General features: G+C 41.1%; 2 protein-coding genes across 4 annotated transcripts in view; one reads left to right on the top strand and one right to left on the bottom strand.

The window, feature by feature from the left end:
- Positions 1 to 5,462, bottom strand: part of Pp2A-29B (Protein phosphatase PP2A regulatory subunit A) — a 65,789-nt gene extending 60,327 nt beyond the window's left edge. For all 3 annotated transcript variants that reach the window (XR_013897485.1, XM_080273193.1, XM_080273192.1), the window contains exons 1-5: positions 5,367 to 5,462; positions 1,698 to 1,889; positions 1,019 to 1,238; positions 580 to 740; positions 156 to 283 (exon numbers count right to left, since the gene is read on the bottom strand). Coding sequence is in view for 2 of the 3 variants with exons in the window: in XM_080273193.1 (XP_080129319.1) it covers positions 156 to 283; positions 580 to 740; positions 1,019 to 1,238; positions 1,698 to 1,889; positions 5,367 to 5,450 (785 nt within the window). In the remaining variant the exon portion in view is untranslated. The remainder of the gene's footprint in view (positions 1 to 155; positions 284 to 579; positions 741 to 1,018; positions 1,239 to 1,697; positions 1,890 to 5,366) is intronic.
- A 912-nt stretch (positions 5,463 to 6,374) lies between these two features.
- Positions 6,375 to 21,600, top strand: TBC1D23 (TBC1 domain family member 23). Its single transcript, XM_080273108.1, has 15 exons — positions 6,375 to 6,396; positions 10,672 to 10,771; positions 11,196 to 11,307; positions 12,357 to 12,561; positions 13,632 to 13,755; positions 14,552 to 14,676; positions 15,248 to 15,398; positions 16,209 to 16,361; positions 16,749 to 16,835; positions 17,427 to 17,640; positions 18,011 to 18,210; positions 19,338 to 19,479; positions 19,950 to 20,049; positions 20,356 to 20,559; positions 21,462 to 21,600. Exons 1-15 carry the CDS (start codon positions 6,377 to 6,379, stop codon positions 21,541 to 21,543), a joined length of 2,019 nt encoding a protein of 672 aa, XP_080129234.1. The 5' UTR covers positions 6,375 to 6,376; the 3' UTR covers positions 21,544 to 21,600.
- Positions 21,601 to 22,330: the final 730 nt, after the last annotated feature.

Here is a 22,330-nt window from a genome sequence, read left to right as displayed (position 1 = left end):
ATATATATCTATGTGCTTAGTAATATACCAGGAGGATGAAAAATATGCATATGCTGTACTACTCAGCTAGGGGAATAAACATTTGCAGGGGAAACAAATGTTTATTCCCCTAATTCCAAACCAGAAAGACTCTCCATGATCCTCTCCGTACATACCTGACTCTCCATGACTTGTCCTCAGAGGCCTGTCTCAGTGTGGGCATAACCAGCATCTCTGTGTCTTCCTGCTGCAGCAGTCCGGCCATGCTCACACACGCCTCCACTGCCAGTAGCCGCACAGAGTCCTGCCACGGAAGACAAATCACTTTATATAATCCACTCTTCTTGGCTGCATACATTTAAAAAATCATTCATAGTAATCAAATTTTAATATTCCTACTCTAACAATGTTTCGTGATACATGAACTGGGTGGAATCCAAAAATTATAAAAGACATTAACAAAGCCAGGGAACAATCAATTGGGCACAATGTCTTTTGTTACACATTGTATACACCCTCACTCTGGCCCCCACTATATATTCAAAATGGACCATGCAACCATGACAGCTGAACCTTTAGCACCTGCCCTCCAGTTCTCACCTGCTCATCCTGGGCAAGTGTGATAAACATAGGGATGAGGTCAGTCTTAAGGTACTCCACTTCCACCACCTTTGCGTACTCCCCAAGCTTCCCAGCCGCAGCACGTCTCACCATGGGAGTGTCGTCTTGGCAAAGTGATCTAAAGTGTGACCGCAACTCAGCTGTGAAGGTTAATATCAAATGTGAGTGGACATCCTAATAATACGACAAACTGAGCAGAAATTGAATAGATATGCTACCACAGGGAGTTCAAACATCTACAGTACTGATGTAATAAAAGATAAAAATGCCATGGCAGATATTTAAACAGTACCATAATCTTAACTATCTCCTGCAATCACCATAATTATTCTGCAGTGCATCATTCACTATATTTTTACCAACTGATCTCTAATTTAACAGCAACCTTCCTATTACTTTGCCACCTAATTTCCAGTACCTTTTGTGGCAACTGAGAGGCGTGGGTAGCACACAGAAAAGAGTCCACATGCTGAGGTGCGTGATGTGAACCAGTCCCCCACTGCAAGTCTCTTCACCAGGGGTACAAAGTGGGTCTCCAGGTCCTCAGCATTGTGCTCCTCACAGATCTTACGCAGGGAATCCACTGCCTTGTCCCTCACCACAGTCTCCTCCACAGTGGCCAAAGACTCCAGTGGTGGCTGAAAGAAACAATATAAATAGAAAAAGAAATAAAAAAACAAAACAAAGTACAGTACATCAGAATCTCTAGATTCACTAGAATCTTGACAATGCCCGAAGGAAATGAAACATGATTAACACCAGTACTTAACAAACCACCTGCTGGAGCATGCTTTATGCTGGGAAAAGAAATACTATACCGCCTAGATATGTATTCACACGGAATCTGAACCATCACTGCTCAAATGAGGGTCTATGCTCACTGGGCTGATGGCAGGGAAACTTGACTCCCTCAATTAACCAGACAGATTACCAACTGTCCCTAATGCTCCAATAGCTTAAGTGTTCATTCCATGTACTGAACAGCATAAACAAGTACAGTACAACACGTTCAGTAACAGACACTGACAAATGCCTTACTACAATGAAGAATACCACTACAAAGCTAGTTCTTTCAAGCAAGAGTACCAAAGACTCACCAGGAGGCAGTGGACATATTCTGGTCCGCCCACCAGTGGGGTGAAGGTGCCCAGCTGCTCAGCAAGGGCCAGCAGCACCTCATCCTCATCATATATGGTGTCAGTGAGGAATGGAATCAACTCGCTCCTCGTACGCTCCACACCCAATGCCAGGGCGATGGTTGACAGTTTCTTGATTGAGTTGAGTCGCAGCTGTTCAAAGAGGAAAGCTCTGATTAATGCTTATCAACTTCACACGAGGTCATTAAGACAGACAATCACTTATTTGTTAAGTCTCATCCTTTCCCTAGACCTACAACAGACAGTGTCAACACCAGGTTTCAGATATATGATACTGCTGGATGAACATGGGGTGCTGGGGAAACAAGAGACTATTCAAAGGTAAATGGTGTTACGAGTGTATTACTCCAAATGCAATACAACACTTTTATATGTTTTTCTATTTCTTCCCTACTTACTGACTTGGAGTGCATGGATGACACACTGTGACATTCAGCTGAGACTACTGTCTACAGCACAGTTTCAATAAACAAGCTTACTTATCCTGTAAGTGGCTGAAAGCTAAAACCATTTGGAGGAACTAATATGCCTGTTTAAAGAATAACAGAAAATACAACTTTGGATGTTTGACAGCCATTATTATGCACGACAAAGACAAAAATTCATTTCATGATGAGCTTCCCATACGACAAAGCTGTCCTGTAGGCTTTAGTGACTATCCTGTACTGGGTACCACACAAAGCACCAGAGTTAATATGAGTTTAACCAAGTTCTCAACTTGAACTGTCAAAGGTTTTCCAACATATACTCATATATGCCACTTGACGCGAAGAGCTGCATCTTTTTATCTGCCAGTGACCGTCATTGCAATAACACTAGATCTTCTGTAAGTCTATGCAGCAAGTTAGTACAGTACATCCTTTCACCTAATAGTCTAAAGTAACCTGTACCAACCAAAGACAGAGAAAGTAATTTAAAAAAAACTTGGCAATGAATACCAGATATGAATCATCTGGTGCTATGCAGACCCATAACAACTACAATTTCCACAGATACCAGAATGTGCATCACTGTACAGGCCAGCCAACTGAATCTGTCAAGGGAGACTGCTTGCAGAGTCAAACTTTTCAACTCCGCCCCAAATACAGATGCTGTGCCAGACTGTGGAGTTTCTTGGCACCTCACAAACTTATTAATATAACTGCCTGGTGACCCAAATGTAAGTTTAAAAAAGATTTTTTGATGTGGTGAGATTGAAGAGATGAGTGTAAAGCTGGCACTGCAGGTCTACACAATCTCTTTAATGATATGGTAGTCTTTTTTTAAAGCTTTATTTTGCACATGTCAGAGATAAAATTTGAGCACAAGGAATGAGAGAATAACTTAAGTATTTACAGTTGCTACAATACTTGTTAATTCCATTAACTTTACCTTCCCAAAGTTATAAAATGAAAAATACTAAAAACTGTAAACCAATATCTTCTTTCACAGGCAATGAAATAAGGAAAATGGGAATTCAAGGTAAACTCTAAGACCCACCAAGGATACCAACCAATGTTATGACCATGAGAATGCAAAAGAGGCGACAAAAGGAAGTCAAGGGTAGGACTAAAATACTTTCCTACCATGTATATCGATAAAACCTGCAGGATTTGGTTTTATGTAATGCCTATACTATTCCTTCAAGGCATGTGAAGGTTTAGGACCTATAAGTGTGGCATTCACAATCAGGTTATATTTCACTAAGAGTGCTTTGCTTAATAAACCACAAATACCCCTTATTATGGAAAAGGTTGTCATTTGTACAACCTGCATAAATTATCTGGGATGGAGAGGTATGTTACTAGGGGAGTGGACAGCCTGCTATCGGGAAGACTTGTTTGTGGCCACCCCTTCTGTGATTAAGGCATCTGGCTATCAACAGGTGGATTAACCAGCATTAAACAGTCATGCCTTATCAACCCCTGAAGAACACAGTGGCAGTCAAATGCTATCTATCTATTGGCAGACTCCTCAATCCCATTCGGGGTGCCCACAAACAAATCGCCTCCACGTCGCCCTGTCCCCCGCCATTTCACTGTATTCGCTAAATACAGTAAAACAATCCAGTATTAGCTCAAAATACAACTGCCAACAAAAGTCCTTCAACACTTTCAGCAGTATCTGGCAACTTCTGATATGGTGGCAGTTTCACCTTAGCGTATCCTGAGGGTTGGCACGACATGGATGAAAACACTGCTGTCACTGTTTGGTAACAAGTGATTAAGCCATTTAGAATTGTAATGCAATTTAACTGGTAGATGAATTAAAAATAAAAACCTATGTATAAAATTACCGTGATCAAAAAATAAATAAATGTTACCAATGCAGGAATCGGGACCATGTATTCTGACAAGATGATGGTTTGGTCTGGTCTGTTTTGCTTTTGATCTGGTCTTTCATACATGGCTTTGATATGGTAAAGTTTGCTTTTTGGGGAGGAAGGATATCTTTACAAAATAAAATTCCAAGAAATGAAGGTAAAAACTGGGCAGGTAGAAAACATGGACAAACGGGCAAGCTCCAGTTAACAAAAAGTGACAATTTCAAGAGGGATTAACTTTCATGATTGTGTATTTCATTTACGATACTGAAACTGTGTGGAACTAACACTGGCGTTACTACAAGCACCAGGTTAGGTTTATTAGCACTGATGGTGGGGCACTGCAGCGGACAGTAAGTTGATTTGGACTTGAAACACATACATCCTGGAATCGTACTGGTTAGGTCAGGTTGTTACATTACGTTAGGTTAGCAGAAAAGAAATGATTAGTGACAGACTGATTATGAGGCCAAATTGGTACTATTTCACGAGTCGCCAATATGCGGTTCAGTGATATTACCACCATAATTGCACAGTACCGGTATGATACCTAACTCTAAGGTAAGCATCCTCCTGCTGCAGGTTAGGTTAGGTCCAGAAAAATATACTGCACAACCTAGGGGGTGTATTGGCAACTTGTAAAAATTTACTGCCGAATCAACCTGCGAGCTTAACATGGCCAGCCACCAGTGCTACAGTCTGCATATAAAACTGAAGAGGTTGTATATTTGGTATCTTCAATAATTATGCATTTCTGCCACTTTTTAAATCCACCACTATGATAATTTGGTTATAGTTTAATGGGAAAAAAAAATCAAATCTAAATTTTATGTATGGGAGCTTTCCTGCAGCTTCATAAATACCATTGAACATAAAAAGGACCTTTGCTGTAATTTTCACTATTCTTATTATTCCTGGCATACCACCAAACTGACTGCGTTACAACAATAATTTAACCAACCTAACTAAATTCACCTCACATGACCTACCCTAAATTACCAAACTACCCTCGGCAGGCCACTTCCTATATTAAATATATCCCAAATACTGGAAACCACGATGTCCTAAGCCATGCCCAAAGCTTATTTCTCTGCTTTCCTGCTCATCCTTATTCCCTTTTCCATTCCTTCAGGGAAATAAGGTTAATTCAATCCATCTAATAATACAGGAAGGTGATGGTTGTGACATCCAGATTAGTCAGGAAGAACGGCGGCTGCAAACACCACTCGTATTCTCCGTAATTGCCGATTTCCCTGCCATTTTTTAACCTCTCTCTGAATCCCCGAACATTGTTCTGTGTAGCTCACCTGAACATCCTCGTTCCTGAGCTCATCGATGAGAACAGCGATGGGATAAAGAGAATCGTCCGATGTGGTCTCACTAGCGGCCATCTTGACTCTCGTTCTCTATCTCCCCTGAAGGACAAATGAACAGCGTTTTCCGTCTCGTTATCTCTTTCATCTTCTTGCTATCATAAACTATACATTTACCTCTATAGGTATAAAATATTTCTTCTCGGAAACGAGAATTTTTGAGACATTTTCTTTTGATCAACCTTAAGCATATTAATAGTTACCTTATCTTGGATTTGAAAACGCACTCTTGTTTTGTCTGTGTTACGTTTTAAAAATACCGTGTATTTTTTTTTTTTATTCTGTGTATTTAATAGCACACTTTCTTCGCTTTTAGAATAATACAAAAATAAACAACATTGGACCGATAACCAACTCTAGCGAATACCAACTCGACCGAAAGCAAATTCGACCAAATAGCAACAACTTAACAGTGCACATGCAGCTCCAACATTTAATTTTGCCAGATAGACGGATTGTTGTTGACTGATAAAACTGTATAATGGAGGATAGATGATGGATTAGCTGACTCCTTGATGGCTGCGTTCATTGGCTACTCATGACATTACCCTTAAGTCACCCCACTTTTTTCGCTCAGCCTCATCCCATCTATCGCTTAATCGAAAATATTACGGAATTACTCGTAGGCTATTGTGGTAATTGCTTATGTGCAGCATATTGTTCGGTTTAGCTGGCGTCTGCTTGAGCTGTCATCCGCTCAAGTTTTGTTCCGAGTCGTCCAAGCTCCAACACATCTACAGTATTGCCAGACATTATTTATCCACAAAGCCGATTTAAGTCATTGAATCAGTTTAGTTATTCGACTTGGCTCATTAAAAGTCGGTGCTCACAACAGGTTGCCAAATTTCGATGATATTATTTTTGTTTAGGGTTAAACTTTAATAAACTGCATGATCAGGAGTCTCATTGTTGTTATTTCAGTTGGAGCTGGCAAAACTGGCGTCATGGAGGAGGACAGCACTTGGTATGATTTATTTTGTATTTTTAAGTGTATTTTTCCACCAATGGACTTCATTTCTTATTGAGATTATTAAGCACTTTAGTCTTATGCGTGAGGATCGGTGCATACATTTATTTGGTGCGTGATTTAAGCAGAAATTGGGTTAAATGTGAAGTGAAATTTATCATTAACACGTCACAATCATGATTCTTTACTAATCTCGTTTCCTATAGCCAGTGGTTGACCTTTTCAGCATGACTCCTTCACAGTTCCTTATTTCTGTCAGTTCATTTCCTTTTCTCTGCTGCACGTCTCGATCTCCAAGCCACCTGTCTTGTCTACCTCCACTCTCAATCTTGTGTCCTCATTTTCCTAGTATTGTTCCTTCTTGACAGCTGTATTCTGTCACCAGTAGCCCCATTTCTCTGTCTGCAGTTGATTGCCTAGTATCACTTTAATATTTCGGGTGTAACAGTTGATATTGGCTGTTAGCAAATACAGTATGGCCAACTAGCCTGTGTATGTAACAAATGTGATTTTCTGAACCAGTAATTGTTATAGCATTTAATAGTGGGGAAATTTGCACTTTTGGATAGCCACATCCCTCATCTTTCTCATTATTATTATGATGTATTTTTTTTTACATTTGAGTCTTTCCAGTGATGTAGTAAATAAGGAGGGGGAAAGAAAGTAATCGAGCTCCTTCCTGTGCTGGCTATTTCCTTTGTGCTAGTTAAGATGGGATAACCGAACTTAATCAAAACCAGCCAGGCCTAACCTAATTAAATATAGGTGCAGTAGCCGTTTATAAAAAACATTTGCAGAGGAAAAGTCATAAAGAAAACACCCTATTCAGTAAATGTCTGTAATTACTCATATTAGTGGCACATACAAATATGCTCACCTATTAGTTTATGCTGCTCAAACCAGTTTCTCTTTAAACTTCCATCAGAAATACATTTATATATACAGTATGGTAGATTGCAAATAAGGTGGTAGAGCCTCCAGTTCCTGTGTCAGTGTTTTAAGACCTTTCATTAGAATTGCCCAGCAAAACTAAGCTAACCCAACCTCTCTCTCTTTATCTCTCTGTTATCCTAATTCTCTCCTTTTCCTTCCCCCTTTTTTTCCCATCCTCACCTTCCACCTCCTCCTCCTGCTCCTCCTCCTCCTCCTCCTCCTCCTCCTTCTCCCCCCTGTTGTTGTTGTTGTTGTTTGATGGAGGACAATACACTGGATTGTTTGGATACAGTACCATGCATTTCACACCTTAGAGAGAGAGAGAGAGAGAGAGAGAGAGATGTATAGCAGAGATAGAGAACACTGGGATTAGGCCATGGTAAGGCTTAACTCTGTGAATGAGATGGCGTTTTTTTTTTTTGTTTTTTTTATCCGTCAGACAATTGTTTTAACTTTGAGACACCATGTTCAGTTTAGCAAATGGATTAGGAACAGTCTCCATTAACCTCTTTTCATAATCTGATTCTTTCTCATTGTAAAAAAAAAAATAATTAAAAGGAATTAAGAATAGTTAATATAAATACTGTGTTGCCAGGGTGAAGGGGTTAAGCAGTGGACTATTAATAAACTGATGTGAGAGTTTGAATATATGACCAGGCACACCCTGTCATCTTTGCCTTTTTACCTCCCCCACCCCCCACCCTGTCTCTGCCGCCCCCTCATTCCCTTGTCCCAACCTCCCATTTGATCTCTCCTCTCTTTGCCCTCACTCCCCTCCCTCTTCTGTTTGCATCGTTCCTTCCTTTCTCTCGGTTTCCAACTCACCATTCCTCCCATCTCCCCATCCATCTTTTCTCCCCACCTCTCCTTCTCCCCTCTCCCCATCTCATGCCACCCCTATCCCCACCTCATCTTCCTCCCCTCTTCCTATCCATCCCTAGTCCCACTCCCGTTTCCCCTCCCCCCACTTCCCCCTCCCACACACACATCGTGCTGTGTTGGAGGCTAGGGAGTTTTATTCTCATCATCTTATGAGGCTTAATACCACTTCTTTCTTACTTGCTTATTTCTGTATATGGCTCATTAACCTGTGGACTGCGGCAGTACGACCAGTTTAACAACCACCGCAAAGTGACTGCAAATGTACGTCATCGTCACGGAAATGGCATGACATACCAACCAGTGAAATATTTTGCTCATCTCTTCATAGTTTTGAAATTATTGTGTTAAGAAATTTGCCTATTGAGGAGAAACTTGTGAATACACGAATGGGACCCACTCCTGTCAAAGCCTGAGTCAGTTGCCGGTTAGTTCAGGTTGCCATTATCGTACTTAAGTGGCATGCTACTTTTGATATTTTATTTCAACTTTGACTCTCTCTCATTAGCCACTGTCAGCCTTGCATTCAATTTTAGCATCAAGAACGGGTTTTTCTAGACAGGTTTGGGCCATCCTTGGTTATTAAAGTGAAGGAAATTGGATTAGCAAGTGCATGATTTTTGTTCACAGTAGTTACTGCTCTGTTGTTTTGGGGTCAAACCTTGAAGATGGCGATGAGGAATATTACGTAGCCAAATACCACATAAAAGTTGTGTGACGCTGCTCCTTCGAGAAATTTCATGGTGCCCTGGTAAAAATCACACTCATGAGGTAAGTCTTTGATCTAAGGATGTATTCTTTACAGTACTGGTACAGTATTTTGTTGTGCTACCTCCAGACATTTATATTCAATTTAGGAAAGCTTTTTGAACTTGGAGGGGTTGGATGTAACTTTCACAGACCCCGTCAATATAAGTAGTCTCCCCAAAGATGAAAATTGTTTGGTGGTATTAAGATAAAACTAATTGATTATGCTTCCTTATTTAAGGAGTGAATATTCTCTTATAAGTTATGTTACCTATGCAGTGTGCGTGTATTCAGTGTACTGTATCAAACAAACATTTTTTTTAACGATATAAATAAATCACAGAGTAAGATATTCTGGAGATGCAATTGTAATGGGGTTCTCCTTGTGGATATTTAGACCAGCACTATTAGCAACCCAGAACAAGAGTCCCACGAAAATAGGACCCTTCTTGGTTTGTGACTACAGGCTGTGCAGTCATGAAAAGGGCTTGTTGAAGGGGTTAATGAAAGTTTTTATCTAATCCTTCCAGTTTGAGAAGTCTTCTAAGCCGGGGGGGGGAAAAAAATGGTGAGAGCATGAATAAACTATAAATGATGTACTTGGGTTGAAGGGGTTAACAGTGCAGGTGTACAGGTGAGAAGTACTGTAGATGTTAATAAAAAGAGCTATGGTCATTTATGTATTACATTGTACAGTGAACATATCTTTGACCAACTCCTTCCCATGCCTTGCTGTGGCGATGGGCTCTCATTTGCAAGGGAACATTCATTCACTGCACGGGACAGCCAGACCAAGGTTACTGTATGACTACTGTCCTCTGTCAGAGAACTGCCTGCATCGCTGTGTGTGATGAGCTTTGAAATAATTCATAGAAGTGAACTTATTTTCATTTTATAGTGTTGGTATTTCTGAATTCTTGGTCTGTGTTATATTGTATCACACTACAAAGGTGCAGATAGTTTTTTGTTTGAGGGGACAGTTTCAAGAAAAAATTACCATTGACATACAGTTATAGATAAAAATATCAGCTCAGTGCACTTGTATTAGAAAGCATTTAGGAGGATCAGGATGCTTTTAGAAAGTGATTGTTGTAATGATGATAAAGGTGATTTTGATAATGACACTGTTGGTGATTATGGTATTAGGTGTGGTGAGGACAGTGGTGGTTGTGGTGGAGTTGGTGGTGCTAGCAAGGGGTGGTGTTTAGTCATATTTGTTGGGATGGCAATATTGATAATGAGTGGTGTTGTTGGAAAGCCCTGTTGTCTGGTCTCACTAAGCACTCTCTGAATGGTGATAAGTAATACAATATATATTATCACTGAATGCACAGTTACTCACAGCCTATCACAGACAGATTTACCTTATCACAAACACCTGCACCGTGAGTCATATCATAGGTTTAGGAGGCTTTGCTGCTGCTGTTTATTCTGCTTGGAGGAAGTTTTAAATTAATTCATCCCCATTGCCCTCCCAGCCATCCTACAGTACCTGCAGGATGTACCATTACCCTAACTCTGACAGCCCATTCTTCCCCCTTACCTGCTGAAAATTAAGAACCATAGCAGGTAAAAGTAAAGACAAGATTTTTTTTTTTTTTTTTAAGATATCCATTTGGGTAATGTTTTCAAATACATCCAGACTTTTCCTTACCCTAATAAAATTTGAAATACTGTATTGTGATAAATTATAATATTATGATGTGCTGTCAGGTTGCTGGCCCTGGAGGCTGCGCTACACGATGGTGCCGATGACAGGGAGATAATCAGCATCACACGCGGCCGCCCCCTGCCTGAGGAACACCGTGCACAGGTAGGTTGGAGGGTAGGATGTAGGTAAGAGGTCATGTAGAGAGAGGTAGAATGGGGAGGCAAAAGGTTAGGAGGGAGGCATTCAGGTAGGTCAGAGAATGATAGTTTGGAAGGAATGAGATAGGTAAGAGGGAATGTGAGGTAGGATGGGAGAAAGAAGGGAGTCAGGATGGATAGATATAAGGAAGGTGGTGGTATGGAGGGAAAGAGGAGGATTGAGAGAGAGGAAGGTTAGAGGGATGGAAGCAAAAAGAAGAGTTACTGCAAAAGAAAGGGCAAAGAGAAAAGTAAGGTTTTTAGGCAGAAGTGACGAGTAGAATAAACATGTTAAAAACTTAATAAGCTTGAAATACTGTAGTACCAGTTTATTTTACATACTGGTAATTTTTTTCATTTCATAATTGGCAGTGTCCTTGTTTCTCCAGATCTGGTCAACGTGTTTAGGTGGCAGTCGTGTCAGTAACTTCTCACACTTTGATGAGATATTTGACCTACAAGAGCAGAGTGTGGTCAGAGAGGACTGTCGACTGTTGGTTGGTAGGTTGCACATAGTTTGTTTGCTCTTTATTGTGTTTGTATATATATATATTTGCAACCCAGTACAGTATATATTTTTTTTTATGTGAGGGCATAGACATGATAGCCAGTTTCCTTAAGCCCAGTAGTCCTTTTACATACCACACTATTTGCAGTACAGTATTAGTAAGCACTCTTCAAACTGAGTACAAACCAGGGCTGACGCGTTCAGAATTGGTGTGATGATATTAGCAGGAATATTTTTGTGGCATGTATGTGGGTCTTAGGGAAGTGCTCAGTAGTCTGTATGTAGCTAATGTAAGTCAGTCATAAGACTATTCCCATCCCCAGCCTGGGATCAGACTTTCCATCCTTTCACACAGTACGAGTAGACCACATCTCTGACTATTTAACCACCACTTACATTGTAATACCAGTGCTTATTTTATCCCTCCTAAGCCTTGTAGGTCGGGAGAGCTGATTTGCAACTAGAAGAACCTGAGTTTGATTATTACACTGGTCAGACTGTTGGGTGCAGTTTGTGTTCTCCATGTCCCTGTTCACCCAGCAGTACAATTAGGGACCTGGATGTACTGTGACTGCTATGGGTTATATGTTAGAGAAGATTGAGACCAGATATTGATTACCTGCCTTACTGACTGTCATGCAGTTGATGGACAAATATCTAAGCTGTTGTCTCGCACGATGACGGATTTGATACCAGTAGCTATTTTATTTCATTTGGGCTACCACAGAGAGAGAGAGAGAGAGAGAGAGAAATAGAGTTACAAAACTTAATTTGAAGAGGATGTGTAAGAAGTAAATTGCAAAACAGTGCAGTGGTGGATGAGGTCGTAAGATATAACTGAAGGAGAGAGAGAAATTGCAAAGTGTAAAAGGAAAAGGGAATAAGAAGTAATTGAAAGAGAGTTCAAACTACACTATAGAAATAAGAGAGAGAGTAGAAAACAAGTTGAGAGAGAGAGAGAGAGAGAGAGAGATTGCATACAGTAATACAGAGAGAGAGAATGTGTTACAGTAATACAAAAGCCAAACCACTTCCCCCTCAGACAAACTAGGAAATGAGGAGGACGACAAGATCTCAGTGATAAGTGATGTGGAGTCAGTATTTACGCACTACTGCAAGAGCCGCCACTTGCGCTACGACCCCACACGCCTCTGGGCCGATGTTTTGCTGCCGCTCCTGGCGTGCAAGATGTCCCGCGAACAGATTTACATTTGCTTTGAGCAGATCCTGGAGAAATTCATACCTAGGTCAGTGTGGCTGCGTATAATGTTGTGTTTTCTTTCACTTGATGTTTCCCCATTACTACATTTGTCTCTTTCCTCGGTTTGCGTTTGTTCACTTTCACGCTTGTCCTGAAATGTTCTTGGATTATGTTATGAATCTTCCACTTCTTGTTTTCACCTTATTAGTACGGTTGTTGTTTCTCTCTTTGCGTCTACAAACTTTCAAGCTTTCCTTCCACGTCATCTTTCTTCCTTGTCATCATTCTTCTTAATTTCCCGTTAGTTTTACCTTGATACACTTTCAGGCATCCATTCTCTGTGTGTTCATAATTTTCTCTTCCCCCATTCTCTGTTCTTTTACACACCGTCTTTGTTTACTTATAAATTTCCTTACATTTTGAGTCTTGATCAGGTACACTTTTATCTATCTATCTATCTATCAATTGCCAGACGCCTCAATCCCATTTGGGGTGGCCACAAACAAATCGCCTCCAAGTCGCCCTGTCCCCCGCCATTTCACTGCCCTGCTCCCAACTCACACCCCCCTTTCTCATACACTTTTATGCACTGATAATTTCTTTCATGACCATTGCATTTCATTCATCAGTCGTAACTTCTTCACTCTTTGATTCACCTTCAGCTGTCTGAACCCAGTAACCCAGTAGTTTATTTCCAACCTGTTTCAGCTCTTTTCAGAAAGTTGGGTATTATCAGCCCTAGGATGTGCAGGTATTTCACCTTTTGTATTTATTGCTCTTGCTGGCTGTTATTCATAAGCAGAGAGAAGTTTAGAATGTTTCTCAGACCATAAATAATTCTTTCTGAGATGATGCATTAGGTAGGAAAATGACAAATGTGCCTTCAGTAGACACAGAAATGTCAGATTATTTTTTTTCTTCAGGAATGAGTCACAGAAACTTTATAATGTTAACACATGTACAATACCCTAGCATTATCAGGAATTCCAGCACTTTATTGTATACCAGCAAATTGCAAACAGTTTTATGTAGCTTAAAGTTGAGTCACAGGAACATGCGTGTGGTAGGAGGAAACAGGGCGTAATTTTGACTGAACTCTCCTCTTAACCCTCAAAGGGAGACTGGGGAGGGAGCACCTGTGTACCACCTCCTGCGTCTGCTACTCCTCTACCACGACCCTGAACTCTGCACATTCCTCGACTCTCGCAAAATCACACCCGACGCCTATGCAAAGTCTTGGGTGAGTTAGATCAGAAAGGGGGCAGGACTGTAGAAGGACCCTGGAGTGGATGTGTTATCTTACTGGCAGTCTAAGAGTAGTGGCAGTGTTTTAGTGTTAGACAAGGGGTATACTGTATTTTAAGTTACTTTGAAGGTTATGTAACACCTCTTCCTTAGTGATTTATTGTGCAGTTTACACCTTAGTATCACATCAGTATTAAAAAGATACGATAGCAAACAGGAGACTGTGAAGGCGTAATGTGACAAATAAATTACAAAGGAACAGATGCCACAAAGCCTCCTAGACCACCATGGATATTGCTCAGAATTAATGATGGATCGTTGTTGTAGTACAGAATAATGTTAGTGTTTAATTAGAATCAGTCCTCACTTAACCCTTTCAGTCTGATGATGTACAGGATATTTAATTGTACTCCTGCTAATAGTAAATGATTTTATTCAAGCAACAGGAGACATCTTACAGTGAAGAGAAGCTATGTCTACCAAAAAAGTCTGTCCTAAAGAAGGGAGTTAACTGAGGAGTTAAAAATAAGTAAATAAATAAATAAAAGCAACTTAACAGTAAGTAATGAGTAACTGTAAATGAAAAAATGTGTTATATCATCATCATCAGCAGCTTGCTGATGAAATATCAGGTGAAGAGAGATGGTAGTTTGTCATGCAGCATCTTTAGGTGAGGAAAAGGTTTGAACTTCTCGACAGATTAGCGGTATATAACCTTAAGTGGTGCAACTTTAAATGAGTAATAACTGTCTTAACTATGGCACTCACACTGCCTCCTTGTCATGTTTCAGCTGAGGAGTTTGTTCTCCAATGTGTGCAGTCTGGATGCTGTGTGTGCGCTGTGGGATATCTATTTTCAGGAGCGGGACCCTTTCTTCGTACTTTTCCTGGCACAAGTGGTTGTGGTTAATGCAAGGTGAGTGATATTAACATTTTATAGTTATCTGATTATTGTGGGTGTTTGCCAAAGCAAGCTGCATGTAAGTAATTTATATTTTAAGTAAGATAATATGTATGGCAAAGTACAGAGAGAGTTGAGTGAGCTCTTCTTATTTTGAGGGAAGATCCTTCTGTGTGTGTTAGTGACATGAAGGTGGAGGATGGTCCGATCATACGAGCATGGTCTGTCAAGCTAAATTGAAATGAACATGATAAAGAGGTGGAGAGGGCTGCTTAGAATGAAAGAAATGAAATAAAAATCAGTGTGAAACAAAGTGCCGTAGTAGTAGATAAATATTTGCAGGATGTAGAGATAGTGTCAAGTACTCTGTTTGGAAGCTAATGGATTTACAAATGTATAGAATAAAAAAGAAAATAGTTTTTGGTTAGAAATAATACAGACATCATTAGTGTTTCTGGAGTATTACTAATAAGAGAAGAACTGTTTGGTGATGTGTGGAAGCAAGAAACTGAGAATAATGTAGTCCCAAAATATTGAGAAGTCTGTATCAGGGAGTCTCATCTATATACTGTACTGTATTTTCCAGAGACCAGATTTTAGGCATGAAGTCAGAGGACCGGGAGACAATTGTAAAAACCCTAAGCCAAGCCCCCGCCGCCCTCAGTGTGGATGACGCCCAGGACTTCTGCTCATTGGCGAGATACTACATTGTCCGCACACCAACTACATTCAGAGAAGTGAGTAGTCTCTTCACTATAGCCTTGCACCCTCACCACAGCATACTTATTATTCACATCCTGCTCCTCACTCTGATTATACACGTACCTCATGCCGTTAACTCTGATGCACTTACTTATTCCATACGCCTCACTCCAGTACACTTACCACATACAGTACACCTCACTACAATACACTTACCACATGCACCTCACTCAGGTACCATACTCACTTTATTCACCTCACTCAGATACACTTACTCACCTCATGCACTTCACTTTTACAGCATACTCCACCTTTGCTGTAAATATAGCCCATCACACCACATCATACTGTAATTACCACCTTATTCATCTCACTCTTACAACACAAGTTCGCCTTCAACATAACCTCAGCAAGCGATCTTTGGGAGTGCCAGACTGAAGTGGCTGGCTTCCTATAGTCCACTAGGTTGATGTCCTCTTGAGACTTGAGCCACAACAACAACAGTAATTATAATGACTTAATGTTCATTCCGTTTTTGCTACCATACCACCAGGTGATGTTATGCAGCATATTGGAGCCTTCTCATTGTGAATAGATTAGAACTAGTCTCCATTAATGTCTTCAATGTGCATGGTCACCCCTAAGCTGAATAAGTAACCTGGTGATGGCAGGAGTAAAACAGAAATTACAGGCACAGAGTGAAGGATTACTGGTATTAAAGTATTACCAGTACAGCACTCCATGGCAAACTTATAAAGGAGATTTATTGTGCTGACTTAGACACTGCAGAACATGAAGGTACTCAGAGCCAGTGATGTTTATGGCACTGTGTGTGTTGCCCTCAGGACTTTATGACTGTGATCTTTGGGTGTGTGTACCTGGGAGCAGCCAGCACAGAACCAAGGGTTGGGGACCTGCCACTCTCACAGGCACTTTGTTTACCAGTATCAGCAGAGGAAATACTTCTCTCACTCGAGGAGCCAGATGAGGAAGATCAGGTTAGTGTATTGTTATATGTTTTTTTCCTTCATTTATTCTTTACCTTGTCGTGGGATGTAGGTAGGGTATCTCTCATTATATGTTCAGTGAATAATAAGTTCTGGTTCTCTGTTTTGTGTCCATAGGTACAGTTCTTCTCATTAAAATGTTGTTTAGCCCACCATTTTGTGTCCACAGTTGCACTTCTCATTAATAATATAGTAAACCATTTATTTGCTGCTGCATTTCTTGCCACTCAAGGACTGACTGTATAGTAAGTCATCTATTTTGCAACCACAGATGTAGTTCTTTCTGGTATAGTATAGTAAGTCATCCATTTTGTGTCCCATGGTGTAGTTCTTCCCATTATTGTATATGGTAGTAAGTTGTTCATTTTGTGCCCACAGGTGCAGTTCTTCCTGATTGACTGCCGGCCAGCAGAACAGTACAATGCCGGACACCTTCCCAATGCCTTCCATCTTGATGCTGGCCTGGTAAGCTCTTGTGTTTGTCACAGTTACACTCATTTATATCATAATTGGTAAGTGAAGAATAAGCAGTCCTCACTCAGGCCCCTTCAGCACAGTGATTGTAATTTACTTGATACCTGCAAACAGAATTATTCAGCTTAAGAAAAACCCATCATACTGAAGAGACTAACCCTTATGGTCAGCTGGAATTTTTCCATATTTTATTCTTGCTACTTTTCAGTCGTTTTTATTCAGCATATGACAGTCTTTTTAGATTGGTGGAGTTAGGTATATCATTCATTAACCCTTTCATTAAGAGAGTCATTTCTTAAACTGAATAATATTGTCTGATAGCAGCAGGATTCAGTTAAATGGGGACTAACAATGTGTGTGACTCAAGGGAGTTACTGTGAACAGGGGGTCCTTGTTATAAGTTAGGGATATTTCAAATTGTCACAACTTTTTCAGTAATTTGGGGGGAATTGACTGATCGGCATTATAGATAGCAATGAAACTGTCAATTGCAATATTTATAGAATTTACTAAAGTGTTAACAGCAAAACTAAACATAAATAAAGGTGATACATACCAAGGACTTTGTGTACTGTTTTGTAGATGCTGCAGCAGCCGGCCAGCTTCCAGACAGCAGTGCAGGGTCTGTTCCTGGCGCAGCGTCAGGCCCTCAGCACCAACACACCCGGTTGTGGACACCACCTCTGTCTGCTGGGCTCGGGTCAGGTGCACCAAGACCAGTACGTCCACATGGTTTGCGCCTCATTTTTACAGAGGAACACCGCACTCGTCAGTTTGGCCAAGGGTGGATACCAAGGTTAGTCATGCTGGAATGAGAGGTGCAACATCGACAGCCAATCCATAATTAGTAAAAGACCAGCGACCCAAAGGTTAGCACAGTGTTGATACTTGCACTGTGTGTCTTCATAGGTCACATTTTATAACATTCCCTTTGCCATTATGTCCACACTAAATCACAGAAATATTGTCTGTCAAAATTCACTTGCCACATATAAAGCTAATTTGCTGTTTCACCCAATTGAAACAGCAAATTGAAATAGGAAGGAACGAAGGAAGGAGGAGAGGAAAGGGCAGACACCCGTGAGCAGCACTCCATTGAGTGAGTGGCTGGTGAGTGCCCCCACCTGCCAATAATAATAATAATAATGATACCCACTCTTTTTCAGCCCTACATGACCTGCTGTCTAACAATCTGTCAGAGAGCCTGTCAGAGCACAATCCCCAGGAGTGTCTAGCCTGTCCCCGCCTCACCCCGTCCCCCTCACAACCCCCTGCGGCGCCCTCCACACCCCCGTCACAGCAGGCCGCATCACAACAGTCTCTCATCAACCGATTCTCATCTCTATCCACCGTCTTCAAAATCAGAGTGAGTCTTTCCAGTGCAGTCTAGTTTCCATTGTTTCGTTTTTAATTCTTCTTCTTCTTCTGCTTTTTCTTATTATTATTAGCTATTATCTTGGTGTCTGCACATCATCATCATCATCTAATCCTATGTTGCCCCGTGAGGAGCGTAGTAGCCTGGGGCTAGGCAAGTTGGTCCTGATATTTGAGATGAGAGTGACCAGCCTCGCTCATCCCTGAGTGGCATTACATGAGCAGTAAACCCCAACCATCCCTTGGATATAAACCTACACAGGCTTAGTCCGGCAGAAACACCTTAATTACCCACTAAATCACCAGGCACCATAATTTGGTTATATAGTTACCACCAAGCATAGTAAATGGTTTCTTGGTGAACAAGAAACCATTTGGCTTGTCACTAAGTGTAGAGTCACCTGTAGACAGATAAGAGAAATGAAAGAATGAAAGAAAGACAGAAGAGGAAGGCAGGAAAGAAGGGAAGAAGAGAGGAAGGGAAAGTCACCCAAGAGGAGCACTACATTGCATATGATTTTTTTTTTTTTTTTTTTTTTTTTTTTTTTTTTTTAAAGATTGACTATCGGATATGTTTATGTGAAGCCACAAAACGTGGTGAATGTTTTTGGTGTATCCGATAGAGCCAGGATTCTGGGGGCTTGAATGATGAGTGAATGGAAGCATGGCCCATTGGATTGGGGAAATTTAGGCTGTCTGGACTTTGCTACTCCTCACCCTGCCCTAGGGTGGGAAAGGAGGTCTGGATGATGATGATGATGAATAGTGTGTTTTAACTTGGTGTCACTCTGCTACAGCTTTACATCCTTTCCACAGCACATCTTCTGGATGAGGATCATATTCTAATGTTAATCTGTTGCTACAACTTGGCATTCAAGGTGGAGAGATGGCAGTTTTCGGTCAAGTTACAGTGAAAAGGACGTAGGCCACCAGCTCCAATTATTTAGCTCCCCCAGGCCACCAGCTCCAATTATTTAGCTCCCCCAGGCCACCAGCTCCAATTATTTAGCTCCCCCAGGCCACCAGCTCCAATTATTTAGCTCCCCCAGGCCACCAGCTCCAATTATTTAGGTCCCCCTTCCCCCATTGTTCCTCTGTTTACCATTCCATCTCCCACAGTCTGCTGAAATGAAGGACAAATTGGTGGAGTACATAACGAACCCCAACGGTGAGTCTCTTGAGGCGGACCAGCGTCATGTCAGTTCCCTGGACCGAGGCAAGCCGTACCGCAACCTGGGTGACGTCTTCAGTATAGAGGATGGTGAGTGGTGAAGAGAACAGGATTGAAGAGGAGGAGGGAAGGGTCGTCATCGTCATTATTGTAATCCTATTGTCATCTTCATCATTGTCATGTTTTTATCATCATCATCATCATTACCATAGGGTCATCTTCACCATAGAGATAGCAAGTGGAGAGAGGAATGAAGTTAGGGAGGGATAATAAGCATCATTAGTTCCTCGTTTAACTCCCTTTCACTTCATGTTTTTCATTTTAAAGCTTTTCATCAGCTTCAAGAATTGCACTGAAGAGTCAGGTTGCTACATATAACATTAGCATTTGACTTATAATTTTTTCAACCCATTGAGTCTGGGGATTTCTTTAATTTTATTTTTATTATCTCAATGATTTTATTCAGCTTAGGATGACTCATTATTCAGCTGAGTGAGTTATAGGAGCCTGAGAGTGTCAATAGGGGTGTGTGACTGCTCTGTAATTCCTGTATGTTTCAGAGAGCAAGGAGGATGAGGAGCTAGTGCGCCTGGACGACATGGAAACAGTGGCGGTGTTCTCCTGTCACCACGTCAGTGAGAACGCCACCATGCTTAAGTGGTGAGTAGGAGGGAGTGCAGGAGCGGGGGTGTCAGCACTGAGGGTTAAATTATGAGTGGCGTTGGGGATTTTGTAAGACCTCCTCTGTAGCAGTGTATTCTGAATATTAACCTGAATATCCTTTGGTATTTTATTGATGCAAATGATATGATATGATTATAAAAGGTACAAAAGTACATGAGCAGCTAAACAGAAAGGCTGCTTTTAGTGAAACAGCTGTTAATGAGGACTAGCCATACTGATATAATTTGACCATAATTGAAGGAATTTCTTCTTCCCCCTAACTAATTTTGTCCTCCTGGGCAGCCAACTCTTGCTGACCCCCTCCCACATTCTGGTTGTGAAAGACGGGAGGAAGGAGGGGGGTAAAATGGAGGGGAGAGTCACTGCACGGCGTTCCCTCTCCACCATCGTCAAAATCACCTCCAAGAAGAAACATCCCGAACTGATCACCTTCAAATTTGGCCACACCACTGCAGACGGCCAGGCGGAGATTACGGATATGGATCGGTGAGGGAGGGCCTTAGGAAAGGGACGGGGATCATACCAGTTAACCAGGAAGTAAAGGAATCGTGTTGTATTGTGTCTAGAACAATTATTATGCTTTTTTTTTTTCCCCCACATGATTCTCTTTAGCACTGGGGGGGGGGGCCTCTTCTTCACTCCTTGTTTACATTCGTGTTTTTTATTCTGATAGTTGTTGCCAGTTAACCTTTGTCACCCTGCCCTAGAGTGGGAAAGGAGGCCTGCATGATGATGATGGTGATGATGATGATGATAGTTGTTGCTACTGCTAGACATTTTCCTTCTAGCTAGATATCTAGGGCCTGTATTTTTTTCAGTTTAGGAGGCACTGTTATATGTCTTCTTTAATGTCAGGTTTATTTACTTTTGGTGCAAAGGAGAAGAAACACAGGCTGGAAGACAAAAAAAAAGAAAAGAAAAGAAAAGAAATCTTTCCAAGAAAAAAAAGAGAGAAGGAGAGAGAGTGAGTGTAAGCTTTTCTATTTTATTTTGATTAGCCTGTTTATTTAGTCTGTGTTGATATTCAAAGGATATAAACAACATTAGGGAAAGTAATTATGGTAGGTGTGTCGTGATCGGACTTACATGAATGCTCAGAAAGAGGAATTATACCCATCCAGCCATCCGTCATCCAGTCCTTTACTCTCCTATCTCGAGTGTTTTCAGGTTGGCCCAGATTTGTCATAACTTCTGAATAAACAGTCTCCATATAAGGGCACAGTTCTTCCAGCAGCAAGGTAAACAAAGCAGAATAAACCACCAGGAAAGAGATGCTCAGAAACCTTTTAATCTAGCACGAATATGACTCCCAGTGAAGGGATTAAGATATTTGTACTTCACATGGAAACTGAAACTAACGGATCATTCTCTCTCTCGCTCTTTTCCAGGTTCATCATCCCAAATGCAGGTGAAGCGACGAAGAAAATTAAGGAGCAGATAATGAAGCAGATGGAGGCTGGCTTGCCATAGGAGGAGTGGTGGATGGGGAGGAGAGGGAAGGAAGAAGAGTGAGTGAGGGGAGGGAGCGAAAAGAAGGGGAGGCGCTTAGGGAGGGAGGGAGACAGGAGGAGGGAGTGTGAGAGAAGGGAGGAGTGAAGAGAGAGAGGGTGGGGTGTTTAGAGAAGGGAGAAGTGGAGATATATAAATAAATGGAAGGAGAGAGTTGGAAGAGCAAAAAGTACACTGTATATAGGGTGGGAGAAAAGAGAAGAGAGGAAAGGGAAGGAAAGAGAGTTTGGGGGGAGGGAAGGAGTATATAAAGATAGTGTATGCACAGGAGGAGAGAGAAGGGAAATCCTGAGGAATGGGGAGGTGGGATGAGAGAGAAATGAGGGAAGGATAGAAGGAGGGAGAAGTGTTTATAGAGAAGGGGGAAAAAGAAAATGGGGGAAAGGGGAGAGAATTTGGATTGGGGGGAATAGAGCAGAGAAAAAATGTTTTATTTACTATAAGTATAGGCTAAAGAGAGCGAGAGCAGAAAATAAAAAAGGTTGAAGTTTTTTAAAATTATACAAAGTGATGTTCAGCACTACCTTGTTGACACTGCTGAAATATATATAATCACTTTTAACTGAGTGACGTCCAGGAATGCGGTAATAATAATAATGATAATAATAATGATGATGGATATATTTTTCTGCAGTGTTGGTGCCATTGTACAATAGATACCTGCCAACATATGCATCATTCCTGTGTATTATTCCTGTAATATTTATTTTAGCATATTATTATTGTTATTATTATGATTATTATTATT

Source organism: Coenobita brevimanus, chromosome 53 (assembly GCF_032717465.1).
Source record: "Coenobita brevimanus isolate Jiangsu-jjx chromosome 53, ASM3271746v2, whole genome shotgun sequence".
NCBI classification, from domain to species: Eukaryota; Metazoa; Arthropoda; class Malacostraca; order Decapoda; family Coenobitidae; genus Coenobita; species Coenobita brevimanus.
This window is presented reverse-complemented; position numbering and strand designations above follow the sequence as displayed.

Bases quoted from the DNA above. Each gene is read 5' to 3' on its own strand.
- TBC1D23 (XM_080273108.1), top strand. From the start codon at position 6,377: ATGGAGGAGGACAGCACTTG. The intron at 15,399-16,208 runs GTGAGTAGTCTC...TGTTGCCCTCAG, and splicing joins CACCAACTACATTCAGAGAA to GACTTTATGACTGTGATCTT. The intron at 18,211-19,337 runs GTGAGTCTTTCC...CATCTCCCACAG, and splicing joins CCACCGTCTTCAAAATCAGA to TCTGCTGAAATGAAGGACAA.